The sequence below is a fragment of the Fistularia commersonii genome, chromosome 25 (assembly GCF_037954325.1).
Source record: "Fistularia commersonii isolate RoL2024-O1a breed Wild chromosome 25, RoL_Fcom_v1.0, whole genome shotgun sequence".
NCBI lineage: Eukaryota > Metazoa > Chordata > Actinopteri > Syngnathiformes > Fistulariidae > Fistularia > Fistularia commersonii.
This window is the reverse complement of record NC_141308.1, coordinates 13,415,001-13,437,107: the sequence shown is the minus strand read 5'-3', so window position 1 is coordinate 13,437,107 and position 22,107 is coordinate 13,415,001. Positions and strand designations below refer to the sequence as shown.

The window sequence follows — 22,107 nt, the reverse complement described above, 5'->3', positions numbered from 1 at the left end:
CGACTCTTCTCCTCTGACGGCTCCATGAGTTCTCGGCTTTGGCTTCGTGGTTCGGGCGCCTCCAGGACGCCCACTCGTGTCTCGTCGCATCAGGTTTTCTTCTGCGGCAGGAAGTGGAAAAATAAACATAAACAAACACGACTGAGCTGAAAATAACGTGCGAAGAACGTGAACGTGGACGGAACCCAGGTAGAACCCAGAAGGCTGTTCCCGGGGTTCTCCTGCTCTTCTTGATTTTCAAGCGTTCCTCGCTTCCGCACGCGCTCAGTCGGTTCCATCCGGGCTCCAACGCCGCTCTTCTTCATCTCCATCCTGTCTTCAGGGTGATGGGGTGAAGCGGCGTCGCCCCCGGCAACCGAGTTTAATAACTGGCTGGCCGGCCAGCTGGGGGCGGAGCTTAAAGGCATGGGTTTCCGTGGCGCTAAAAAGGTTAGCGTCTCGTCGTGGGAGGGGAGGCGGCGGCGGCGGCGTCCTCCACGCTGGCGCCTGATTGGTCCAGGGTCCGATGGGGGGGAGGGGCTTGAGGGACTGGTTCTTTGGGAAAAAAAAAAGAAAAAGAAGGGATGAAAGAAGCGCCAACTGCGGCGCTAATCCCGAGCAGATGGAGGATAAATGATGAAATATTTTTACGATCTTCCGCGGAACGGCTCCCTCCATCAGCGGCGTCCCGTCTCCAGGGGGGTCGGCGAAGGGCGACCGCATCCCATCATTTCACCGTCTCCGACGGCAACCGCGCCCCCCCCCCCCCCCCCCTTCCCCCGGGGGGGAAGACACAGCGCTAATGCTGACACAGTGGCCTCTGGAAGTTCCTCTTCCTCGCTCGGAGTGATAAATCTGCCTCACCTGCGAGCCGTCACACACACACACACACACACACACACACACACACACACACACTCCGCCGCCGCGTCTGGCTGTCGCCGGGGGAACGGGCCTCGACTTTGCCGGGGGTTTGACCTCATTTGGTGCGACGCGGCGTCCTCGCCTCCCTCCTGTCGGGTTCAACGCTTCCTCTTTTATTCGTCCATCTTTCATCCCTCGTCTTCTCGTGCTAAGCTATCTAGCTTAGCAGCGCTACCGCTTTGGCACGTGGAGAATGTGTCTTGCGCGTTGGCTTCAAATGACCTGTCGGAACTACTTTCCTGTTTGCAAGCATAGAATGGCTTTTTCATTAACACTTGTGAGGCTAAGCTAACTGGCTTTGCTTGTTAGCTTAGCCTCACGAACGCCACGGCACTGCTTTGGCGCAATGGAAATTTCCCGACATGTAATTTCAATCCAGTCGAGCATCTCAGTTTCCATCCCGCGCCTGATGCTAAGTTAACTAGCTTAGCCGCGCTACCTCCTCGGCTCCAGGAAAATGTGTTTTGCACATTCCTGCGTGAACTGGTTTTTTGGACATGAGCACAGAATGTCTCTGTTTCATTGATACCAGCTAGTTCGAAGCTGGTTAGCTTAGCTGCCAGGGAACGGCATTGGCGCTGTGGAAATGTAATTTCAATCCAGTTAACGTCTCAGTTTCTGTCCCATCCTGATGCTAAGCTAAAATGTGGAAAATGTGCCTTGCATGTTCTCCTCAAACTTTAAGGAGTGATACATGTGAAGTTAAAATGACCTGCCGGTACTGCTTTTCTTGATGTTAGCATAGATTCTGTTTCATTTACCCGTGTGAGGCTAAGCGAGTTAGCTTAGCATCAGAAATGCCCTTCAACCGCTTTAGCCCTATGGAAATTTGCCATTTAAGTTTCCGAAAATGTAATTTCAATCCAGTCGAACGTTTTCGGTTCTGTCCTGTTTCTGATTTGAAGCTAACTAGCTTAGCCGCGCTACGTCTTCGGTGCCAGGAAAATGTGTCTTGCATGTTCTCTTGAGATACAAGTGGAGGTAAAATGACCCGCCTGAACTACTTTTCTGGACACAACTACAGAATGTCTCTCTTTCATTCACACTTGTGGGGCTAAGCTAGTTAGCTTAGCATCAGGAACGCCACCACAGTGATGGCTTGACACAGGCGGAGGTAAAATGACCTGCCGGAACTACTTTCTTGGACACGATGCTGAGGACCCTGAACGCCACATGACCCCTGACCTTTGACCTTCGCACTGACAGCGCTGGTTTTATATTCCGGAGACTGCAGGCTAAGCAGAGCGCTAGCCCTCTGGTGCTAGCTTTTACAAGCCGCCTGAATGTACCTGCTAGTATTTATCATTTCTATTAGCGCTTCAATATTCTTATATTTGTATTAGCCCATCCATTGACGCCGTGTAAACACAGCGGCTGATTGGTGCAGGGCTGAGGGGGCGGGGTTTGAAAGCAGCAATCTTTTTTTTTTTTTTTTTTTTAAATCCCCCACCCACCCCCTACCGCTACGCTAATTAAGAGCTCCGATTCGGCTCCGGCCATTTTCCCCGCCGTCAAACGTCGGTTAATTAGCCGGACGGGATAATTAACGCGGGGTTGTGGAAGCGTCACCTGCTGCTAGCCTGAGCAGGTGGCTCATTTCAGACATGATCAGGTTGAAGACGCCATGTTCCTTTGGTATTTAGAGGAACCGTGGAGGCCGAGGGGGGAGCAGGTGACCTCTGTGGTGGACAGAAGGGGGAAGCAGCTCCGTCACAGGATGTGGGGCTGCTTTGTCTTCTCAGGTAGGTGAAGGGCAGGGAGAAGCCATCGCTTACCAGACCCCGCCTCCCCCCGACACACACACACACACACACACACACTTTTGCTTGCGTTTGAAAAGTTCTCCTGTGACCCAATTTGAGCCTCGGAGTCTGAGAAGGTTCTCCAGGTTCTCTGTGTTCAGTCCTAAAGCAGTGATCAGGTTCATTGAAGGCTTTAAAATGCCTGAAGTTGTGAATGAGCAGGTGAGAGGTGATTGACAGCTGACCCTGTGATTGACAGCTGACCCTGTGATTGACAGCTGGACCGTGATTGACAGCTGACCCTGTGATTGACAGCTGGACCGTGATTGACAGCTGACCCTGTAATTGTTAGCTGACCCTGTGATTGACAGCTGACCTCGTGATTGACAGTTGGACCCGTGATTGACAGCTGACCCTGTGATTGACAGCTGGACCCATGATTGACAGCTGATCCTGTGATTGACAGCTGATCCTGTGATTGACAGCTGACGCTGTGATTGTCAGCCAATGAAGCCCCGCCTCTGCTGACGGAACAGTGAAGGCTTCTCATTGGCTCATGTCGCCAGGTTGCCACGGTAACCGTCAAACCGCCAAATTAGGAATTTGGAGACCCGGTCTAGATGAAGCACCACGTGAACTCATTCTGTCATCGCCAGATGTTCCAGCCCCCGCAGAGCGACCCAACGGCCGACTTTGGCCCCGCCCCTTTTCTTTTTCCGCTAGGCTAATGGTTAGCGACTGCCCTCGGTGTGTTTGCGCCGTCCAGACACTCCGGAAGCCACTTGTTTTTCCCCAAGACGTCCTCCGACATCTTTGTTTGGGTTCGGCTTCATCAGCACGTTCCCTCGGAGGCGGAGCTTCACCAGGAAGGGTCCGAACCTTCAGAGGACCTCGAAGGTGCCAATCATGTCCGTTGTTCTCCTGCCGTCAGCAGGTTCACTCAAGTCGTGAATAAGAGGCTTACCGGTTGGCCGTCTCTTTGATTGACAGCCGCCCCCCTCCAGGTTAAGCCCCGCCCCCTCCCTGCCAGCAGACATCAGTTTGATTGACAGGCCCCTTCCTGGGACGCTTCCTGGAACCCCGAACCCGGACGTAGACTTTCACCCGGCCTCCATTAATGCTCTTCACCTCCCTCCATCTTCTCTCCCCCCCATGCAGATCATTCATTCCCCAACTTATTGGAGAGTGAAATGGAGCGGCGGCCGGACTAGTTAATGGGCTTCTATGAGGCGTAACATTACTTCCCTACCTGGGCGCCCGCTAACGCCCCCCCACCCATGAATCTTCTTTTAGAGAAGCGGCTAAAATAACAAACACCCTCCTTCTTCCCCCCCAAAGCCATCGTTATTGGACGGCCGCCGGCTGTTTCCGTCGAACCCGCCGCTCGGGGTGGATCTCGCCGTGGCGTCGTGTAATTACACGATAATTACACGATAATTACACGATAATTACACGATAATTACACGATAATGACGCAGGTTTTGTTTTTTTTCTTGTAATAACTTATTAACGACACACCTCGGAGGTGGAATTTGTAAACAGACTCGCCTGAAGTTATTTGGGATTATTATGCTAATGCATCTGGGGTTGTGGGTGCTGGGAAATGTAGTTCTTTGGTACTCTACTTCCTGGATTGTGTTTTGGAAAGCGGCGTCGCTAGCCACGCGTCCCAAATTTCCGTCCCGTTCCCCAGACGGACGGATGTTTGCCTCTTCCTTCTTCTATATTCCTACGCTCTCGCCGTCTGTTACGTAACCGCGGCGCCGAACAGCCGGTGAGATTTCCCTCCAAATGGCGCCTTCCGTCGTTCCGCCGTGAGATTTCTGCTTCATCCGTCTGCGGCGGCGCTTGTTTGCAAAATGAATCGCAGGTTTGCAGATATGCGAACCCCCCCGCCGCCGCCGCCGGGCGCAGGGGGAAGTGGTTTTGTGCGTCGGTGCGCGAGCTGGTGTTTGTGTGTCTGCGCTCCTGAAGGCTGCTGAGGGGCTCCCTGACTTTAAGCTAACAGGGAGTTTCATTCCCCTTTTATTTTCTCCCTGTCAGTCTGCAGGTCTGATCTTGACCTTTGGGCAACTGCGCACACACACACACACACACACACACACACACACACACACACACACACACAAGAAGATTGTTGTAAGAGTATTGGCAGATTGTTGGAAGTGTGTTACTAGGTTGTTGGAGGGGCGCTGGAAGGCCATTGCCAAGTTGTTGGAAGTGTGTTGGCAGGTTACTGAGGGGGCGCTGGAAGGGCATTGCTAAGTTGTTGGAAGGGCATTGCCACGTTGCTCGAAGGACATTGCTAAGTTGCTCGAAGGACATTGCCAAGTTGTTGGAAGAGTGTTGCCAAATTGTTTGAAAGGTGCTGTTGAGTTGTTTGAAGGGCAATGCCAGGATATTGGAAGGGTATTGCTTGGTTTCTCCAAGGGTATTGCCAGGCTGGGGGGTTTCCAGGTTGTTATTCGGGCGTTGGAAGGCCATTGGCAATTTGTTGGTAGGGCGTTGCCGAGTTTTTGGCGGGTTTGTTGGAAGGCGGTCATGGCCAAGTTGTTGGAAGGTCATTGCTGAGTTTTTGGAAGGGTGTCGCCAGGTCTTTGAAGGTCATTGCCTAGTTGTTGGAAGAAGGTTGGCAGATTATTGAGGGGGCGCTGGAAGGGCATTGCCACGTTGTTGGAAGGGTGTTGCCAAGTTGTTTGAAAGTGGCTGTTGAGTTGTTTGAAGGGCAATGCCAGGATATTGGAAGGTTATTGCTCGGTTGTTCCAAGAGTATTGCCAGGCTGTCGGTTGGTGTTACCGGGGTGTTAATGGGCCGTTGGAAGGCCATTGGCAATTTGATGGTAGGGCGTTGCCGAGTTGTCGGGTTTATTGGAAGGCGGTCATGGCTAAGTTGTTGGAAGGGCATTGCAGAGTTTTTTGAAGGGTGTTGCTGAGTTGTTGGAAGTCTGTGCCTAGTTGTTGGAAAGCGGTTGGCGGGTTTTTGGGGGGCTGTTGGAGTGTCATGGCCAACTTGTTGGAAGGGTGTCGTCGAGTCGTTTGAAGGACATTGCCAGGTTGTCGGAAGATTGTTGACAGGATGTTGATGAGCTAGTTGGAAGGGCGTTGCCGAGTTGCGGGAAGGGTATCGGGAGGTTATTGAAGGGGCATCGGAAGGCCGTTGCCAAGTCGTCGGACAGGTATTGGCAGGTGTTTGAAGAGAATTGCCAGGTTGTTGGAAGGGCGTTGCTTGAGCTTTACCACGGCATTAGCAGCCATTGGCAGGTCGTTTGCGGGTCGTTGGCATGGTGTTGCTAGCATCGCCAGAATGCTGGCGAGACATCGGCACGGTGTTGCGAGGGATTTGGCCGGCTTTGGAAGGGCGTCGGCAGGTCGTCGCGGTCGGCGGGAAAGCCGATCGCCGTCGTGGTCCTTACAAAAGCGGCGTCTCAGATCAAATCAGAAACTTTAAGGATGTGATTTTATGACTTCTAACAGAAGAACAGAAAGTACCAAGAGAAGAAAATTGCCTCGGAAATTGAGGAACCGGCACCTCGCGGAGAACACCGGCTAACATGGCCGCCCTCCATCCAGGGGAGAAGAAGAAACTACGCTCTCCACTCATTGTCGACTTTCCCCCGCTGTTTTCTGCCGCCAGGTGTTTTCACCTCCTGATCAGATTCTCACCGAAACAGACCTTCAACTCCCCCCCCGCTCGGTAATTGGACTCTTCCAGGGACGCCGGCGGGAGAAGGTGTTCCTCCGGAGGAGTTAAGGGCTTCCTCAGGAGGGTTCGGAGGGATTCGGTGGCAGAAACCTTCCCGGGAGGCGGTGAGGTTCTAGAGGAGAACCTGGATTGATCACCTGGAAGGAACCATGTGGATAATTGGTGTTGAAAGGAGGGAGGAAGGGAAGAAAAACAGCTCGTTTCCTGTCCGAGCGTCCGACAGGAAGTGGAGCGAAGATGGATCGCAGAGGAAGCTACTTGTTCATTATTTATCGGAGGTTCTCCGAGGGAACCCGTCCGATGGTAGCCTACGACGTCTTTGTGAACGTACAGTCCAGACGCACACCGTGTCCACTTCCTGTTTACCAGGAATTTATCGACGTTCCTCCGGTTCCCCCGGGAACCCCTCCGGCGGTTCCGCGCCGGGGAACTCGATCGACTTTCCCTCGACTGCGGCGCCGTGTTTTGCTGTGACATGTATTGTTGTTGGCAGTGTAGTTCACAGAACCATCCAGGAACTCCGGTTCCACGCAGGAACCGGAGAACGTCAACTCGTTCGGTCGTTCGTTCTCTTCGCTTCTGATCCTGATCAGCTGACATTGAGCCCAGAGGCGGGTTCAACCTGGAGAACATTGGCGGAGAACATGGAGAACCTCCAAACAGAACCCGACACGGGTGAGATGCCCACCCGCAGGAAGCTGTACTGAACTCCATCCAGAAAACTATCAATTTAAGACACTTCTTTGCGGTGCTTCCTCTTCGAGTGTGAAAGAACAGGAAGCTGCACTGATTCCGAATCCTCGTCACCGCCTCTTTCATTCGGCGTTTGTTTTTAATCCCATTTATTGGTTTTTAATCCCGTATTCCATCAATTCAATCCCGCTAATTTGCCTAAAAGCACGAACCCCCATGTAAATGATACCTGCAGCCATAAGTTTGGCCAGCAGGGGGCCGCGGGGGCGCTGAGGTTCTCCGGTTCTGCGGTTCTACGTGACAGAAACAGCTGTTCCTCCGCGGAACGCCGGCGTCCAGGTATTAATTCGAGCCGACAGACAGCGGCCGGCCTGGGGAGACGCCTCGAGAGTGAGCAGCGCGGATTTAAGCTAGCAGCTGCCTACCTGTGTGTGTGTGTGTGTGTGTGTGTGTGTGTGTGTGTGTGTGTGTGTGAGGAGGTTCAATCAATAAATATACACATAAAAAATTGCACGTAAAACTCAAAGTTCAAGTGCGTTTCTAAGATTATTAATGAATTAGCCATTTGTTTGCGTGTGAGGATGCGTGTATCCCTTTAAGAGTCGCTGTAAATGCAAGTTTATTTAAAATAAATCGGACAAAACTGTCAAAATACGAGCAAAACCTTATTTTTTCCCCGTTCTTACATTTAACTCGCGTGTTAATTGCTTCACGCCGTAACAAGATGCTTGCTGTTAATTGATTTTAGTTCTATTTATTCATTTCACATATTTTCTCCGGTAAACGCTTCTCCTGTCGCTCCATATCAAAGAAATTAAAGTTTAGATTTTTTATTTTTGATTTTTTTTTTTTTGAAAAATAGAGTTACAAGAATGCTAATTAATCCTGGGAAGCATAATTTATCAGAATAATTTATCATAATTTATTTTAAAAAAAAAAAAAAAAAAAAAAAGGAAGGCCAGGGAGGGTGTTTTGTCCCATAAGAGGGGATAAATGATGTTGAAGGGTGTGTGTGTGTGTGTGTGTGTGTGTGTGTGTGTGTGTGTGTGTGTGTGTGTGTGTGTGTGTGTGTGTGTGTGTGTAGAGTCCATCCATCCATGTCTGGAGGTGGAGAAACTATGAGCTCCAGCAGATTTCATGTGGATCCTGACAGAGCTCTGGTTTCCTACTGTGAACTCTGGAACCTGAAGTTCTCACATGTAGGAACCTGCTCTGTGGAGCCTCCACCTTCTACCATCTGGGTTCTCCATGTTCTCCACCTTGGGTTCTCCATGTTCTCCTGCCAGAGTTCTCCATGTTCTCCACCTTAGGTTCTTCTAGTTCTCCACCCTGGGTTCTCCATGTTCTCCATCCTGGGTTCTCCATGTTCTCCTGCCAGAGTTCTCAATGTTCTCCACCTCAGTTTCTTCTAGTTCTCCACCCTGGGTTCTCCATGTCCTCCTGATTGGGTCCTCCACTTTAGCTTCTCCATGTTCTCCCCCTTTGGCTCTCCATGTTCTCCACTTAGGTTCTCCATGTTCTCCTGCCAGAGTTCTCCATGTCCTTCTGATTGGGTTCTCCATGTCGTCCATCCTGGGTTCTCTATGTCCTCCTGATTGGGTCCTGCATGTTCTCCACCCTGGGTCCTTCATGTTCTCCACTTTAGGTTCTCCATGTTCTCCTGCCAGAGTTCTCCATGTTTTCCCCCTTTGGTTCTCCATGTTCTCCTGCCAGAGTTCTCCATGTTCTCCACCTTAGGTTCTTCTAGTTCTCCACCCTGGGTTCTCCATGTTCTCCATCCTGGGTTCTCCACGTCCTCTCCCTTTGGTTCTCCCCGTTCTCTCAGTTCCCTGAAGGTTCTAAAGGTGTGTCTCAGAGGTTTGATATCTCCATGATTGACAGCTGCCCCCCCCGTCAAACCCCGCCTCCCTCTCCGTCCCACACAGGCTCCGCCCCCTCCCCGCCCACGTGCACGTCAGTCCGATGACACGCGCCTCCTCGTCCACGTACCGAAGAGAAGCCGTTACCGTGGCAACAAGCGAGGTCACCGCCGCCGAGCGTCCGTCCCGTTAGCGTAGCGCTCGCGGCGGCGGGATACGTGGCGCCGCCACGTGTTTCCGCGGCGCCGATTTGGAATTCCGCGGCGAAAACGGCGTCCTTCGCCTCCCCGCCAACCCTCAGCCTCCGTCTGTAAACACCGATAAGGAGACAATCACAGGAGGAGACGTCGGCCTCCTGGACGCCGCCGCCGCCGCCGTCCGAGCGGCGTTTTGCATTTCCACTTCCTGTTTTCATGAATACGCTTAACTCGCCATCGCCGTCCCCTTGTCTTTCTCTTCTATCTCTGTTTATCGTCCCCACACACACACACACACACACTGAGACACCAACACACACACACACACACACACACACACACACACTCCTGCTGGATACGTGTCACAGTTACAAGCATTATCTCGACACCTTCTGGATCAGGATGCGCTCTATGTGTGTGTGTGTGTGTGTGTGTGTGTGTGTGTGTGTGTGTGTGTGTGAGGGGGGGTCACAGTGATGTATGGCTGTAATCCCGCCGCCGGCGACGGCGCTCTGGCTTCCAGTTGCCACGGGAGATGGGATGATTTATATTCGCCGGCGCCGCTTGTGACCTAATATAAGCGATGTTAACGTGGAAGGCGTGATCCGGGGATTCGGCGGCGCCGACACTTATCGGGAAAGATGGCGGGGGGCGGGGCGGGAGGGGCGGGAGGGGCAGTATTTCATTACAGCTGGCGTTAAAGTTCAGCGGGAAGATGAAGTGCGGTTGGCGGCGGCGGCGGCATTGGTTATTGTAAGTAACGAGAAAATGAGGCCTCCTCTTCATCGGGGGGGGCGGGGCTTGCAACCGGCGGCGCGTGTTCTCCATCGAACCCCCCCCTGGATTGAATGGCGGTGGCTAAAAACGTAGCATAAGCTGTTAGCATTATAGCTCGCTATTGTTGGGATTTCATGGTTTGTTAATTGTTCAATTAGCGCGTTAATTGATGAGTTCATCTCTTGCTAGCGTAAAGATGGTGCCGGCTAGTTAGCCGCTGAGGCTAAGTGCTATGTTTTCATTTTGTTTCCGGGATTAAATCTCGTTAAGAAGATCGGTTTTGTTCAACTAGCTGTTTTGCTAACAGCTCATGGGTTCCGCCCGTCGGGATCAAAGATGGCGGAGTGACAGCGGCGCCGCTCCTCGCCGTTGTTTCTCAGAGGTTCGGATGTTTGACGCCGTCATCAGCGGACCACCATTGGCTGCCCGGCATCCGATCGAGCTTCGCTAACAGCTAATGGGGGCGCAGAATGAGACTGTTTGAGTTTCGCTAACAGCTAATATTGCAACCCAGTGGAAACCTTTGAGCTTTGCTAACAGCTAATAGGGCAAAAGATTGGGAACATTTGAGCTTAGCTAAATGCTAATGGGGCAACCCTATGGGAACCTTTGAGCTTTGCTAACCTGAAAACCTAATGAGAACCTTGTGCTTTGCTAACAGCTAATAGGGCAACAGAATGGGAACAATTAAGCTTCCACTATCAGCGTCCAGTTGACCTTCGCTAACAGCTAATGGGGGCACAGTAGGAGAATGTTTGAGTTTCGCTAACAGCTAATATTGATTCCCAGTGGAAACCTTTGAGCTTTGCTAACAGCTAATAGGGCAAAAGAATGGGAACATTTGAGCTTAGCTAACAGCTAATAGGGAAACCCAATAAGAATGCTTGAATTTTGCCAACAGCTAATAGTGCAACAGAATGGGAACATTTGAGCTTAGCTAACAGCTAACGGGGCAACCCAATGGGAACAATTGAGCTTAGCTAACAGCTAATCAGAAAACCAGATGGGAACCTTGAGCTTTGCTAACAGCTAATAGGGAAACCCAATAAGAATGCTTGAATTTTGCCACAGCTAATAGTGCAACAAAATGGGAATGTTTGAGCTTAGCTAACAGCTAATAAAGTAACCCAATGGGAACAACTGGGCTTTGCTAACAGCCAAGCAGGGACAAAGATGGCGGAGGGACTTTGGCGCCGTCCTCAGGTGACATCTTCTGATTGATTTATTGATTGACTGACAAATCAGCAGATGCATCCAGAGCCTCAGGCGCTAACGCTAACATGGAGGACGTACTCCGCCCCATCTCCCGCGGCGCGCTCTCCGTGAAACCACCCATGTTTGATATTTATCCTACGAACGGCGGCGCCCGACCCGCGGCTGCGGCGCCGAAATGTCAGCCGACAAACCAAACACGCCGCTTCCCCCGCGCCTCGCCACCCTTCGCCCGCCTTCCCCCGTGGCGGCTAGGCGGCGTGTTCCGCGGCGCTTTGATCGCCCCCCCCCCCGCGTCATCTTATATTCATACGGTAAAGTTCTCGCCGGCTTTTGATGTGGCGCGAACGCCGCACCGACATCCCTCAGCGGCCGTCCAGGTGTCGCACGGCATCCCATAATAATCATGCGCGTGTGCCGCTGTTGCAGGCATGGTGAACTACAGCGAGGTGTCCGGCTACCCGCTGGTGCAGCACTGGAGCCTGCGCTCCGTCCTCTACCACGTCAAGCTCAACCAATGGGTCCTCTCGCAAGGTAAGCCCCGCCCCCCTCGCCCCTCCCCTTCGACCCAACAGCCAATCGCGGCCTCTCACCTCACCGGGCGGACCGAGCTAGCGTAGCATTTTCGGGTTCGATGTCCACTTCCCATTAGCCCGAAACAAAGATGGCTTACGGGGGCTAACGTGACCCTGATGGAGCTCTGGGATTGAGGGAGGGGGCGGAGCCAATCCCAGTAGGCTCCGCCCCCTCTCCTCTCCACACTTTAACCCCTGAGGAACCTCATCCCGGTTCCAATGACCTCCTGAGAACCTCCGCACCTTCCACCAACATCTCCCTCCTCCTCGCCGGACGCTAAATGACCGTTTTGGCGAGCAAAGCGCGGCTGTCAGCGGCGAGCGGCGGCTGAGACAAATTGAGACGGACGGACGAGGCGGGACGCCGGCGGGCGCCGAGGGGAACAGGAAGAGAAGACAAAGAGACGCCGGCCGCCCAACAATCGCCGTTTGATTCCTCGTCCCTCGTCTTCCTCGGCTGAAAGCCCGTCACGTATCACAAAGCCCGGCATCCGTGGCAGGACCAACGCCTTCTGACAGCCGTCGCCGTGGAAACTTCACACGGCCAGATAACTGAGGAGAGGTATTTAGTCTTCTTCTGAGGGGCAACGTGGCGCCGCCGCCGCCGCCGCCGCCGCCGCCGGCTCGCAGATTAAAGGGAATATTTTCTGATGGATGTCTCATTCGATGAAAATGTATCTGCCTTTTTGTTCATGTGTATGTGCGCACATGCGTGTGTGTGTGTGTGTGTGTGTGTGTGTGTGTGTGTGTGTGTGTGTGTGTGTGTGTGTGTGTGTGTGTGGGCGTGGGACCCGAGATGTTCTCCCGTTGGAGCGAATGGAGATGAAATATTTACAAGAGGGTCAGAGAGACTCGGGAATCCGATTGGATGACGTCGTGATGTAATGAAATGACGAGTCACATGACGGTCACGTGGAGTTGCACAGCGGGTCACATGACAAGCCACATGATGACCCGCCTGACAGGTGAAATGACAGGTCACATGACGTGTCACATGACAAGTCATCACCTGACGGGTCAGTCGACGAGTCACGATGGGTCACATGACTTACCATGTGACAGGTCCCCTGTCAGAAACTCCTGACCCGAGTGCCGTCGTATCAGGTGCAGAGGAAGTGACTTCCGTGGCGGTCGTCTTCCGAGCGTTCTGATTGGCTCCCTCCTCCCGCAGCCTTCAGCTCGGCCATCCACTCCCTGGACGGCGCCACTCAGCGCTCCGACTTCGTCGCCATCCTGCGGGAGTTCGGGAACCACTACGTGCAGGAGGCGGTCTACGGCTTCCAGGAGTCCTGCACCATCTGGTACCCCAACAAGCAGGTCCAGAGGCAGCTGTGGCTGGAGTACCAGGACATCAGCAAAGGTAGGACCTGCTAGACCTTCTCCCTGGTACCTCCTCCGAAGGAAGTTGGACTTCCTGGCCCCTGATCACATGACTCCTCAGTTGTTGGTTTGACTTTGGACTGGCGGTGATAAGTTAAGGGACACCTTGTGCAAGAGTTGCCCCTTCGAGCCTCTGGAACAAGTATGCTTTTAGATGCTAACCGAAGCGGGATCTCCGGTGTCGCTAATGCCTTCTTGATCGTCTCTTGCCAAAGTGATTCCGGTGCTTCATGTTTGCGATGGTGTTTTAGGCCGAGCGATTCGGTTAGTGTCTTGTTAGCGTCCCATTAGCACCTCGGGTTTTCCCCGGCGCACAGCTTCGCAAAACACTCGCGACGATTCATTTCGCCGGCCGATTCCCTCATTGATCCAAAGGGACGCTGCGCGGGAGCTACATTAGCGCCTCTCTAATGAACCCATCCTGCGCTGGTATTCCTCCGCCGTCGCTCCCCGCTGATCTCCCTCCGACGGTATCAGCATGCTGCATCTGTTATTGTCCTCTCCGCAAACAATGAAAATGTTAGCGTGCAACCTGTGCCAGCAATGGCATCCTAGCGCTGCGACGCTAACCCCATTCTAAGCTAGGCCTCTGCAACGGCGGTGTCAACAGAACGGCACAAAACAATTCTCCACATGGTGTGTTTTAGCGTAATCTAGTCTCCAGTTTCTTGGCCTTTTGCTCTCTACTCCGCTGCTCTTCTCTATTTCCTGATTTTTATTTTTCCAAACTTAGCTCACTTTGTCCGAGGACAGCCCCTCCTTCTTCCTGCTTCTCCCCCGTGGTTCCTTGGTTCCCCAGCAGGAAGTGGTGAGGGACGGCAGTGTTCTGCTCTTCAGCGAAACAGATGTTTAGTGATTTGTTTGGTTTCCTGCGGGTGGGAAATGATCCGTTCGGTCTCTGGAGCGAATCTTCACTTTGGTTTCTCTTCGGTTGTGAACTTTGCTCAGGACGGACGTTTTCGAAAAACAAAGCAGCAAAGTGCCGGGAAGATGCTGATGGTTAGCTTGAAGGCTGCAGGCTAGCAGAGACGCTATAGGTTAGTAAAAAAGGCTGCAGGTTGGCAAAGATGGTTCTTGTTAGCAAAGATGCTGCAGATTTGCAAAGACACTGTGGGACATAACAGATACTCCAGCTTAGCTTAGATGCTGCAGAAGAGCAGAGATGCTGCAGGCTAACAAAAATGCTGTAGGTTAGCTCAGGTCCTGTAGGTTAGCGAAGATGCTGCCAGTGAACAAGGGCGCTGAAGGCTAGGAAATACAGTATGCTGCAGATCAACGATGACGCTGCAGGTTAGCACAGATGCTCCACATTAGCAGAGCTTCTGCAGGTTAGCCACCAGTGAACACAGATGCTGAAGGCTAGCAAATATGCTGCAGATCAGCAATGATGCTGCAGGTTAGCAAAGCTGCTGCAAGTATGCAAACATGCTGCAAGCTAGCAAATATGCTACAAGTTGGCATAGATGCTGCAGGCTAACAAAGATGCTGCAGATTAGCAAAGATGCTGCACATTAACAGAGATGCAGCCGGTTAGTAAAGATGCTCCAGGTTAGCATAGCCGCTGTATGGTTAGCTTTGAGACGGGGTCCAAATGTTGAAAAATGATTTCAAATGGAAGAAAAACTAAATTTTGCAAAACACCGGTCTCCTGCATGTCGGTGGGGGGGCGTTCTATAACCAAAGTCCCATGGAAACAAGAAGCCATTGGTAGAAATCAATAAATGCTGCGAACCTATTTGCTGCTGTCACAGATTTTAACATAAAAACATTGAAAATCCACATGAAAACTCAGCAGACACCAAGGACACCCAGCTGTTCTGGTTTAGAAACGTTGCCATGCAACCACAAAAGTTGCAAAGCCACTTGACACAGTTAAGAGGACTTTGAAAGTGTTGCGCATGAGTGCGAAATGTTTGCAAAGCAGTTTAAAAAAATGTCAATAATTGGTTTTAAAACGTTCCAAATCAGTATTAAATGAGTTGTAATCCATGTAAAGCTGCTACGATTTCACACAATAGCATGAAAATGGTGAGAACCAGAACATAAGCGTGGGAAACACGCATCAGAATTCAGTGTAAATGTATGAAAATGTTGCAAATGTGTAAAAAAAACGTTGCAATTTAGTTTAAAAACGTTGCAGATTGGTTTCAATATATAGCAAATTAGCGCTGAATTATTTTGAATCTATTTGAAGCGGCCTCAAATTAGCACACTTGTATGCAAATGTGTCATCAGAATGCTGTGAAGGTGAAGCACATCAGTTTAAAAATGTTTAGAAATATTGTAAATCAGTATAAAACGCCGCAATTTTGTTTAAAAACACTGTGAATTCATTTTAAAAAGTTGCTAAATGGTATAAAGCTGTCGTCAATTGTTTTTAAAACTGTTGCAAATTTTTTTGGAAATGTTACAAATTCAGACTAAAGGTTTCCAAATGACTGTAAAAACCAACTTATTTTCAAAAAAACATTGCAAATTTGTTTAAAAATGTTGCATCTTAGCACTGAATTATTGCTAATCTATTTGCAGCCGCCTGATATTTGCACACTAGCATGAAAATGTGACATCAGAATTGTGAAAACACACATCTGTGTGACGATGAAGCACATCCGTTTAAAAATGTTGCAAAATTGTCTAAAATTATTATATTGCAAATGACTAGAAAAAAGCTACAATTTAGTTGAAAAACATTGTGAATTTGTTGTAACTTGTTTAAAACGGTTGCAAAATGGTTCGCAAAAAGATGCAAATTTGTTTTGAAATGTTACAAATTCATACAAAACGGATTCCAAATGATTGAAAAAATTGTTTACAAATGTTGCGAATTAGCACTGAATTATTGCTAATCTGCCAGATATTAGCACACTAGCATGTAAATGCGACTACAGAATTTTTCACATCTGTGTAGAGGTGTCAGACATTTTTTTGCAAATGAGTTTAAAAATGCTGCAAATACTCTCAAAAAAAAAATCTTGCTAATTAGCATTTAATTAGCTTAGCTAATTAAACCTAGCGAAGCTGCTACAACCGATTCCACTAGCATGAATACATTGAAAGCTGCATTTAAAACAAAACGTAGCAAGCGCGCATTAGAATCCTGCGCGTCTGGGAGGAAATATCTCCGTGGCGCCGTGAGGTCACGTGACCCTCGGCGCCGATGTGGCGGTTGACGTCACAGAAGCTTAGCATGCTGCGGCGGTCGGGCTAATGGGGGTGGAGGGGGCGGAGCCTGAGGGAAACGAGCCAGCCTTTAGGAGGCAGTAATGAGCTCACAGGAGACCTGGATGATCCATGGCCTGGACCTCTGCGCCGCACGGGTCAGACAGTCAACAATCCATCCTCAGACGGGGGGAGGGGGCGGAGCCTCCTGCGGGGGGCGGAGCCTCCTGCGGCGCCCTGGATGGGGCGCCATGATCCCACTAGTAGCTCTGATTGGTGGATTTTCAAGACAAAACACAACTGTTGGGGGTTTAAGGTGCAGGTTTGGAACCTCAGATGGATCCAGGATCGATTGATTGATTGATTGATTGATTGACTGAATTCAAATCTTGATTTAAAAAGAAGTCTTATAGTTTGTAAAGCCTAATCAGAGCACCATCTACAAAGTTCATATCATTACAATGTTATGCGGCGGCGGGTAGAGACGGGTTTTGATTGGCGGGATGATGTTGATTGGCGGGTTAAGCCCCGCCTCCTGTCACACCAACAGCTGTGATTGGTTTCACGCCGGGACGCTAATGAATGAATGAATGAGGTCAAACACAAGCGTGTTTAGCACACCCAGGTTAGCACCAGGCTAAACACCTTGATATACACACACACACACACACACACACTGAATATTTGAAGATTTCAGCGATGTCGTCCGACGCGAAGCGCCAGCACGGCCGATGACATCACTTCCTCCCCTTTCAAAATAAGACCTTCGGCGCCACATGTTTTATTTACCTTCGCCGTCGTGATCGAAGGAGAGGGTTTTAAAACCGAGGCACCGACGAGGGGGGGAATCCGTTTCAAAATCAGAGAAGAAGGAAAGCCAAAGCGCAGAGAGCGAGAACAGACGGGGAACGGCGGCGGCGGCGGCGGCGGCGGCGGCCTGATGAATCCTTGACAAACAAATACATGACGCCGTCGCCTAAAACGAGCGACGTCACTCAAACACAAACAACAAAAAGCAGAAGAAGAAGAAGAAGAAGAAGGAGGACTTGGAAATTTCCTGAAGATTCTGCTTGAGCTGCAAATTCTGAGCCGCCATTTATATACACACACACACACACACACACACAGACACACAGACACACACACACACACACGACAGTCCCCTGATGTCATATTTGTGGAAGTCCCGTGCGTGGACTGACATCGCCACAGTTCATTAGCCCCTGTGTGTGTGTGTGTGTGTGTGTGTGTGTGTGTGTGTGTGTGTGTGTGTGTGTGTGTCGCCACGATGCCTTGTCTCTGTGATTAATGGCACTTTCTTCGCCACGCCGGCTCTGGTGTGAGTTTCTACTGTCAGACACATGACCTCAATTACCACGGCAGGGATCAGATGGCGGCGGCGGCGGCGGCCTCGCCACGCCGCACGCCGGCGTAACCTTGCGGGAACATCAAAAAAAAGTTTCCAGATGTGTAAAAATTGGTGGTTCTGAATTTTAGCTCGTTGTCACGGCGATAGACCCAGCAATTAGCATCCCCGAGCTAACCGCCACATAGAGATGGGTGTATTGGGAGATGCAGGTGCGCCCCTAGTGGCGACACAGTGGTACTGCAGCCTCCTCAACAGGAAGTAGGATACATTAATATTGATCGGGAAATGATCAGCTGATCCAGGAAGTAGAAGGTGTACCCGCTGTTTGATTAATGACACCGTCCGCGGCTCGCCTCCGAAGCGTCACATTAAAGAAACAAATGAAAGAGGAGAAGAAGAAGAAGAAGAAGAAGAAGAAGAAGAAGAAGAAAGGGAAGCAGGAGGTCCGGTTTGTTCCGGAGCAGCCTGGAAAATAATGAGTGGCTCTGGAGCTTCTCCAGGAAGATGCCGCGCCAGGTGAGCCGGCGCAAGCTCGTTAAGCTCGTTAGGCAGGCGGTGCAATTCACCCTCCGGCCAGCGGGGGGCGCCAGAGGACTCTCGTCCGGCAGCTTGACCTTTGTTCATTGTTTTTTTATTTTATTTTAATTAGATTACTTTGGACCAGAAACCAAAACAGTAATATGAATGAAAAAAATGACAAGAAAATGAAGATAAAATAGGGATTTTTATCATATTTTACCAAAATAACAGTAGGTTCCAATAATTATTGATGTTATTCTTATTTTTAATAGTCGTAATACAAATAATGAAGGAATAACTTTGTTAATAGTTGTAGTAGTAGAGAATATATCTGTAACAATATTTTGATTTGAATAGTAGCAGCATTCTGATTAAATAGAATTTGTTTATAGTATAAATCATAATCATCTTAACAATCATAAATTAAAAATAATAATCACAATAATAATGCGGTATTAGCGAACTCGCTGTATACATTTTGATTTTTTTTTTCTTGTAATATTCATTCATTCATATGTATATATTTATATGTGTGTGTGTATGTGTGCGTGTGTGTGTGTGTGTGTGTGTGTGTGTGTGTGTGTGCACGGTATTTCCGGGACACACAGTACCAGGAAGTAGATGGTTCCAAAACACAGGATTAAATATATGTGAATTAATCAGCAACAAATCATGAAATATTGGAGAGGACACACACACACACACACACACACACACACACACATACATCCTCCTCCCGCCGCTTGACACCGTGTTCTCTGCCGATCCTGCCAGACTTGAGCTTTTTAAAGAACAGAGCGGAACAAACCAACGCAACCTCGACCCGGCGCCGCCGACAGGACGCCGAACAGGTGGCGGGACGGGGGGAGTTTTGGGAAATGACCCGCGTGGCAGCGAGCTGACGGAGACAGATGTAGGGCAGGTGTTTGCAGGGGAAGCGAGGCCAGGCAGGGCGCTGTTGATGGAAAACAGGAGGACACACACACACACACACACACACACACACACACACGTAGCTGGAGGGCGAGGGAAACACACAAGACAAGAATAAACAGTCCGGACGCTTCCGTCTGGACTGGCAGCGGGCGAAGGGCGGCGTTCGGACTCCCTGCCATTTCCCGCCGTTGCTGCACCCGACACACACACACACACACACACACACACACACACACACACACACACACACACACACACACACACGGCTCTTCGGCGCTTCGTGCTTGCAGCCACGTACGTGAGCGTCGTCACCTCGGTGACAGGCGGGTAAAAATAGGTGCCTTATTTATCCCATTATAAGTCCCAGGCTTTTGTAATAGAGGGGGAGTGGAGAGGGACACACACACACACACACACACACACACACACACACATATATACACTCACACACACTGCATTTGTGGCGGTTTTAATTGATTTGTTATCGGTTTATTTTGAAGGGATGTGAAAGCCGGTGTCAGGCAGCCATGATGAATTTTATAATAACACATCTGTGTGTGTGTGTGTGTGTGTGTGTGTGTGTGTGTGTGTGTGTGTGTGTGTGTGTGTGGGTGGGTGGTGCAGTCGTATGCTTGTGTGAGTGTGTGTTCCCATGTGCATATTTTGTGCTTCTATGTCTGCTTCTGTATACATGTTTGAGTGTGTGTGTGTGTGTGTGTGTGTGTGTGTGGGTGCTCGCACACATGTATGCATGCGTGCCTTTGTGTGTGTGTGTCTTTATCCATGTGTGTGTCCATGGTCCATGTATGTATTTGTGCGCTTCTACAGTGTGTTCGTGTTGATTGTGTGTGAGCGCGTGTGTTTGTTTGCGCGTGCATGTGTGTGTCTTTTTTATTGTGTGTTTGTGTGTGTGTGAATGCGTATGTGTGTCTTGATTTGTGTGTGTGTGTGCCCTATGTATGTATTTGTGTATTTCTATGCCTGATTCCATGAACGTATTTCTGTGTGTTTGTGTGTGTGTGTGTGTGTGCGTGTGTGTGTGTGTTTGCGTGCGTGTGTGTGTCTTTATTTGTGTGTGTGTGTTTGCGTGTGTGTGTGTGTGTGTGTGTGTTAGTGAACCCAGCAAAATGGTGTCCTTCTTTCTATAGCACATAGCGCAGTATTTAGTTATATTACACAGTATAGTATGTAGTTTTAATGAGCGCACATATGACCCACACACTCACCCATCCACACACGCACACACACACACATACACACACACACACACACACACACACACAGCATGAGTACTCGCTGATGGTGATGACTCGTCCGTCTGACTCAGCTCACTGTTTGATAACTGGCTTCAACTTCAGAGGGTGAAGAGTACGGCCGAGGGGGTCGGAGAGAGTGAGTGTGTGCGTGCGTGTGTGTGTGTGTGTATATGTTTGTTTCTTTGTGTGTGTGTGTGTGTGTGGATGGGTGTGTTTCGGGGAGCGATTGCTGCCGTGACTGCATTTTTCTACCACAAAATCACATTCCAAAACTCTTTAAACTTTGTGGCATCGCCTCTGCTCTCAAATCCATCCCATAATAGTCGCCATCGTCACCATGGGAACCGGGAGGTGGTGGACCAGGCTCTGCATGTGCTCCGTCTTGTTCCCGAAGTCCAAAAACAGTCAAGCCTCGTTAGCGTGTGCTTAGCTGTCTTCACGTGTTTAGCTCCGCCCCTTTTCAGTTACCTGCGTCCTGATTGGTCGAAGATCACCGGGCCTTAAAAGTTACACCGGCACCCACACGATAGCCTAGCATGCTACTAGCACATGGCTAGCATGGATGTAACAGATGCAGAACGCCCCTAGCGTGCTAACAGCGAGCTAGCTGCAGAACTCCATTTGGAAAACGGTTGTTTTTAAATTGTTGCCACGGCGCCCGGCGCCCGGACACACGGCGGCGGGAACTCATGGTCTCATCAAAATCCGCAGCATGGCCGCACTACATCGGCGCCGTTCGGCTTCATCCAATTTGAACATCCCTCCGGTTTTACGCACCAACACGCTCTCCTGGAAGCGCCGCCGCCACATGATTTGACTTTAAATACTTCCACCTCAGGTGTGACGGGAAAAAAAAAACAAAACAAAACTCGCTTTTGGTTTGTTCACTTTTGGTGGTTATTTGTGCCGCAGCTGAGCGCGCTCACAAGCTGCGCCCTCATTGGTCAGTTAAGTGTCGGGTTGTTTTCTTGTTTTTCGTTTGTTTACATTCCCGCCGCTCCTTCGCTGAGCGGTGAGGTTGCAGGAAGCGGCCCCGGGAGCCGACTCGCATAAGCTGATTTCACACACACACACACACACACACACACACACACACACATATACACATCATAATCTGACCGTGAGATACCGGCATGAGTGGCGAATTACACGTGTCGGAGGAAAATTAGTTAACGGCGCCCGGAGGTCGACGGTTATCTGAGTCGCTCGGAATCCGGGTGGAAAAAGTTCCCGGGGCTTATCGGGCCGGCGAGCTTCAAAGGGCCGGCGCCGGCGCTTGGCGAGCGGCGCCGGCCTCCACGCCGCCTTTCAAGTCGGAGCCGCGAGAACCCTGAGCGAGCTGGGAGGAGGTCGGGTTCTCCAGGCGGAGGAGTCGGCGCTGCGTTGTGATGAGATTCATGCTCTGTTTACACCGGGAGGCGGGGCTTAACCTGCACAAGCTAGCTGTCAATCATAGGCTCAGCTGTCAGTCATTACGACGTCCAATCGTCATTTAGTTGAGAACTTGTAGAAAATGACCAGATGAAATGGTTTATTCCCCCCCCCCCCCGCCCCGTAGCGAGGTGGACTAGTCTAACTTGTTAAAGCCGGTTAACTGACCGGCAGCGTCTGCCTCCTCCATCCTTTCATTAGCCGGGAAAATTAAATTAGCCAGATTGGTAATTGAATGCTCCCAATCTGGTTTGTGTGTGTGTGTGTGTGTGTGTGTGTGTGTGTGTATGTGTGTCAGCACGTACGCTACAGTTCTGTTCGTCTTCTTCACGTTTTCAGTTACTGCTCCGAGGCGCTTGCTGTGCTGCTGCAACGCTGGATTAGCGTTAGCACTAT

At 50.4% G+C, this 22,107-nt stretch overlaps 1 protein-coding gene across 5 annotated transcripts in view; it reads left to right on the top strand.

Annotated features, from left to right (window-relative positions):
• The window catches only part of astn1 (astrotactin 1), a 216,182-nt gene that overhangs the window by 124,245 nt on the left and 69,830 nt on the right, over window positions 1-22,107 (top strand). For all 5 annotated transcript variants that reach the window (XM_086172000.1, XM_086171999.1, XM_086172003.1 and 2 more), the window contains 2 exons: window positions 11,516-11,620; window positions 12,833-13,021. In XM_086172000.1, coding sequence (XP_086028126.1) covers window positions 11,516-11,620; window positions 12,833-13,021 — 294 coding nt within the window. The remainder of the gene's footprint in view (window positions 1-11,515; window positions 11,621-12,832; window positions 13,022-22,107) is intronic.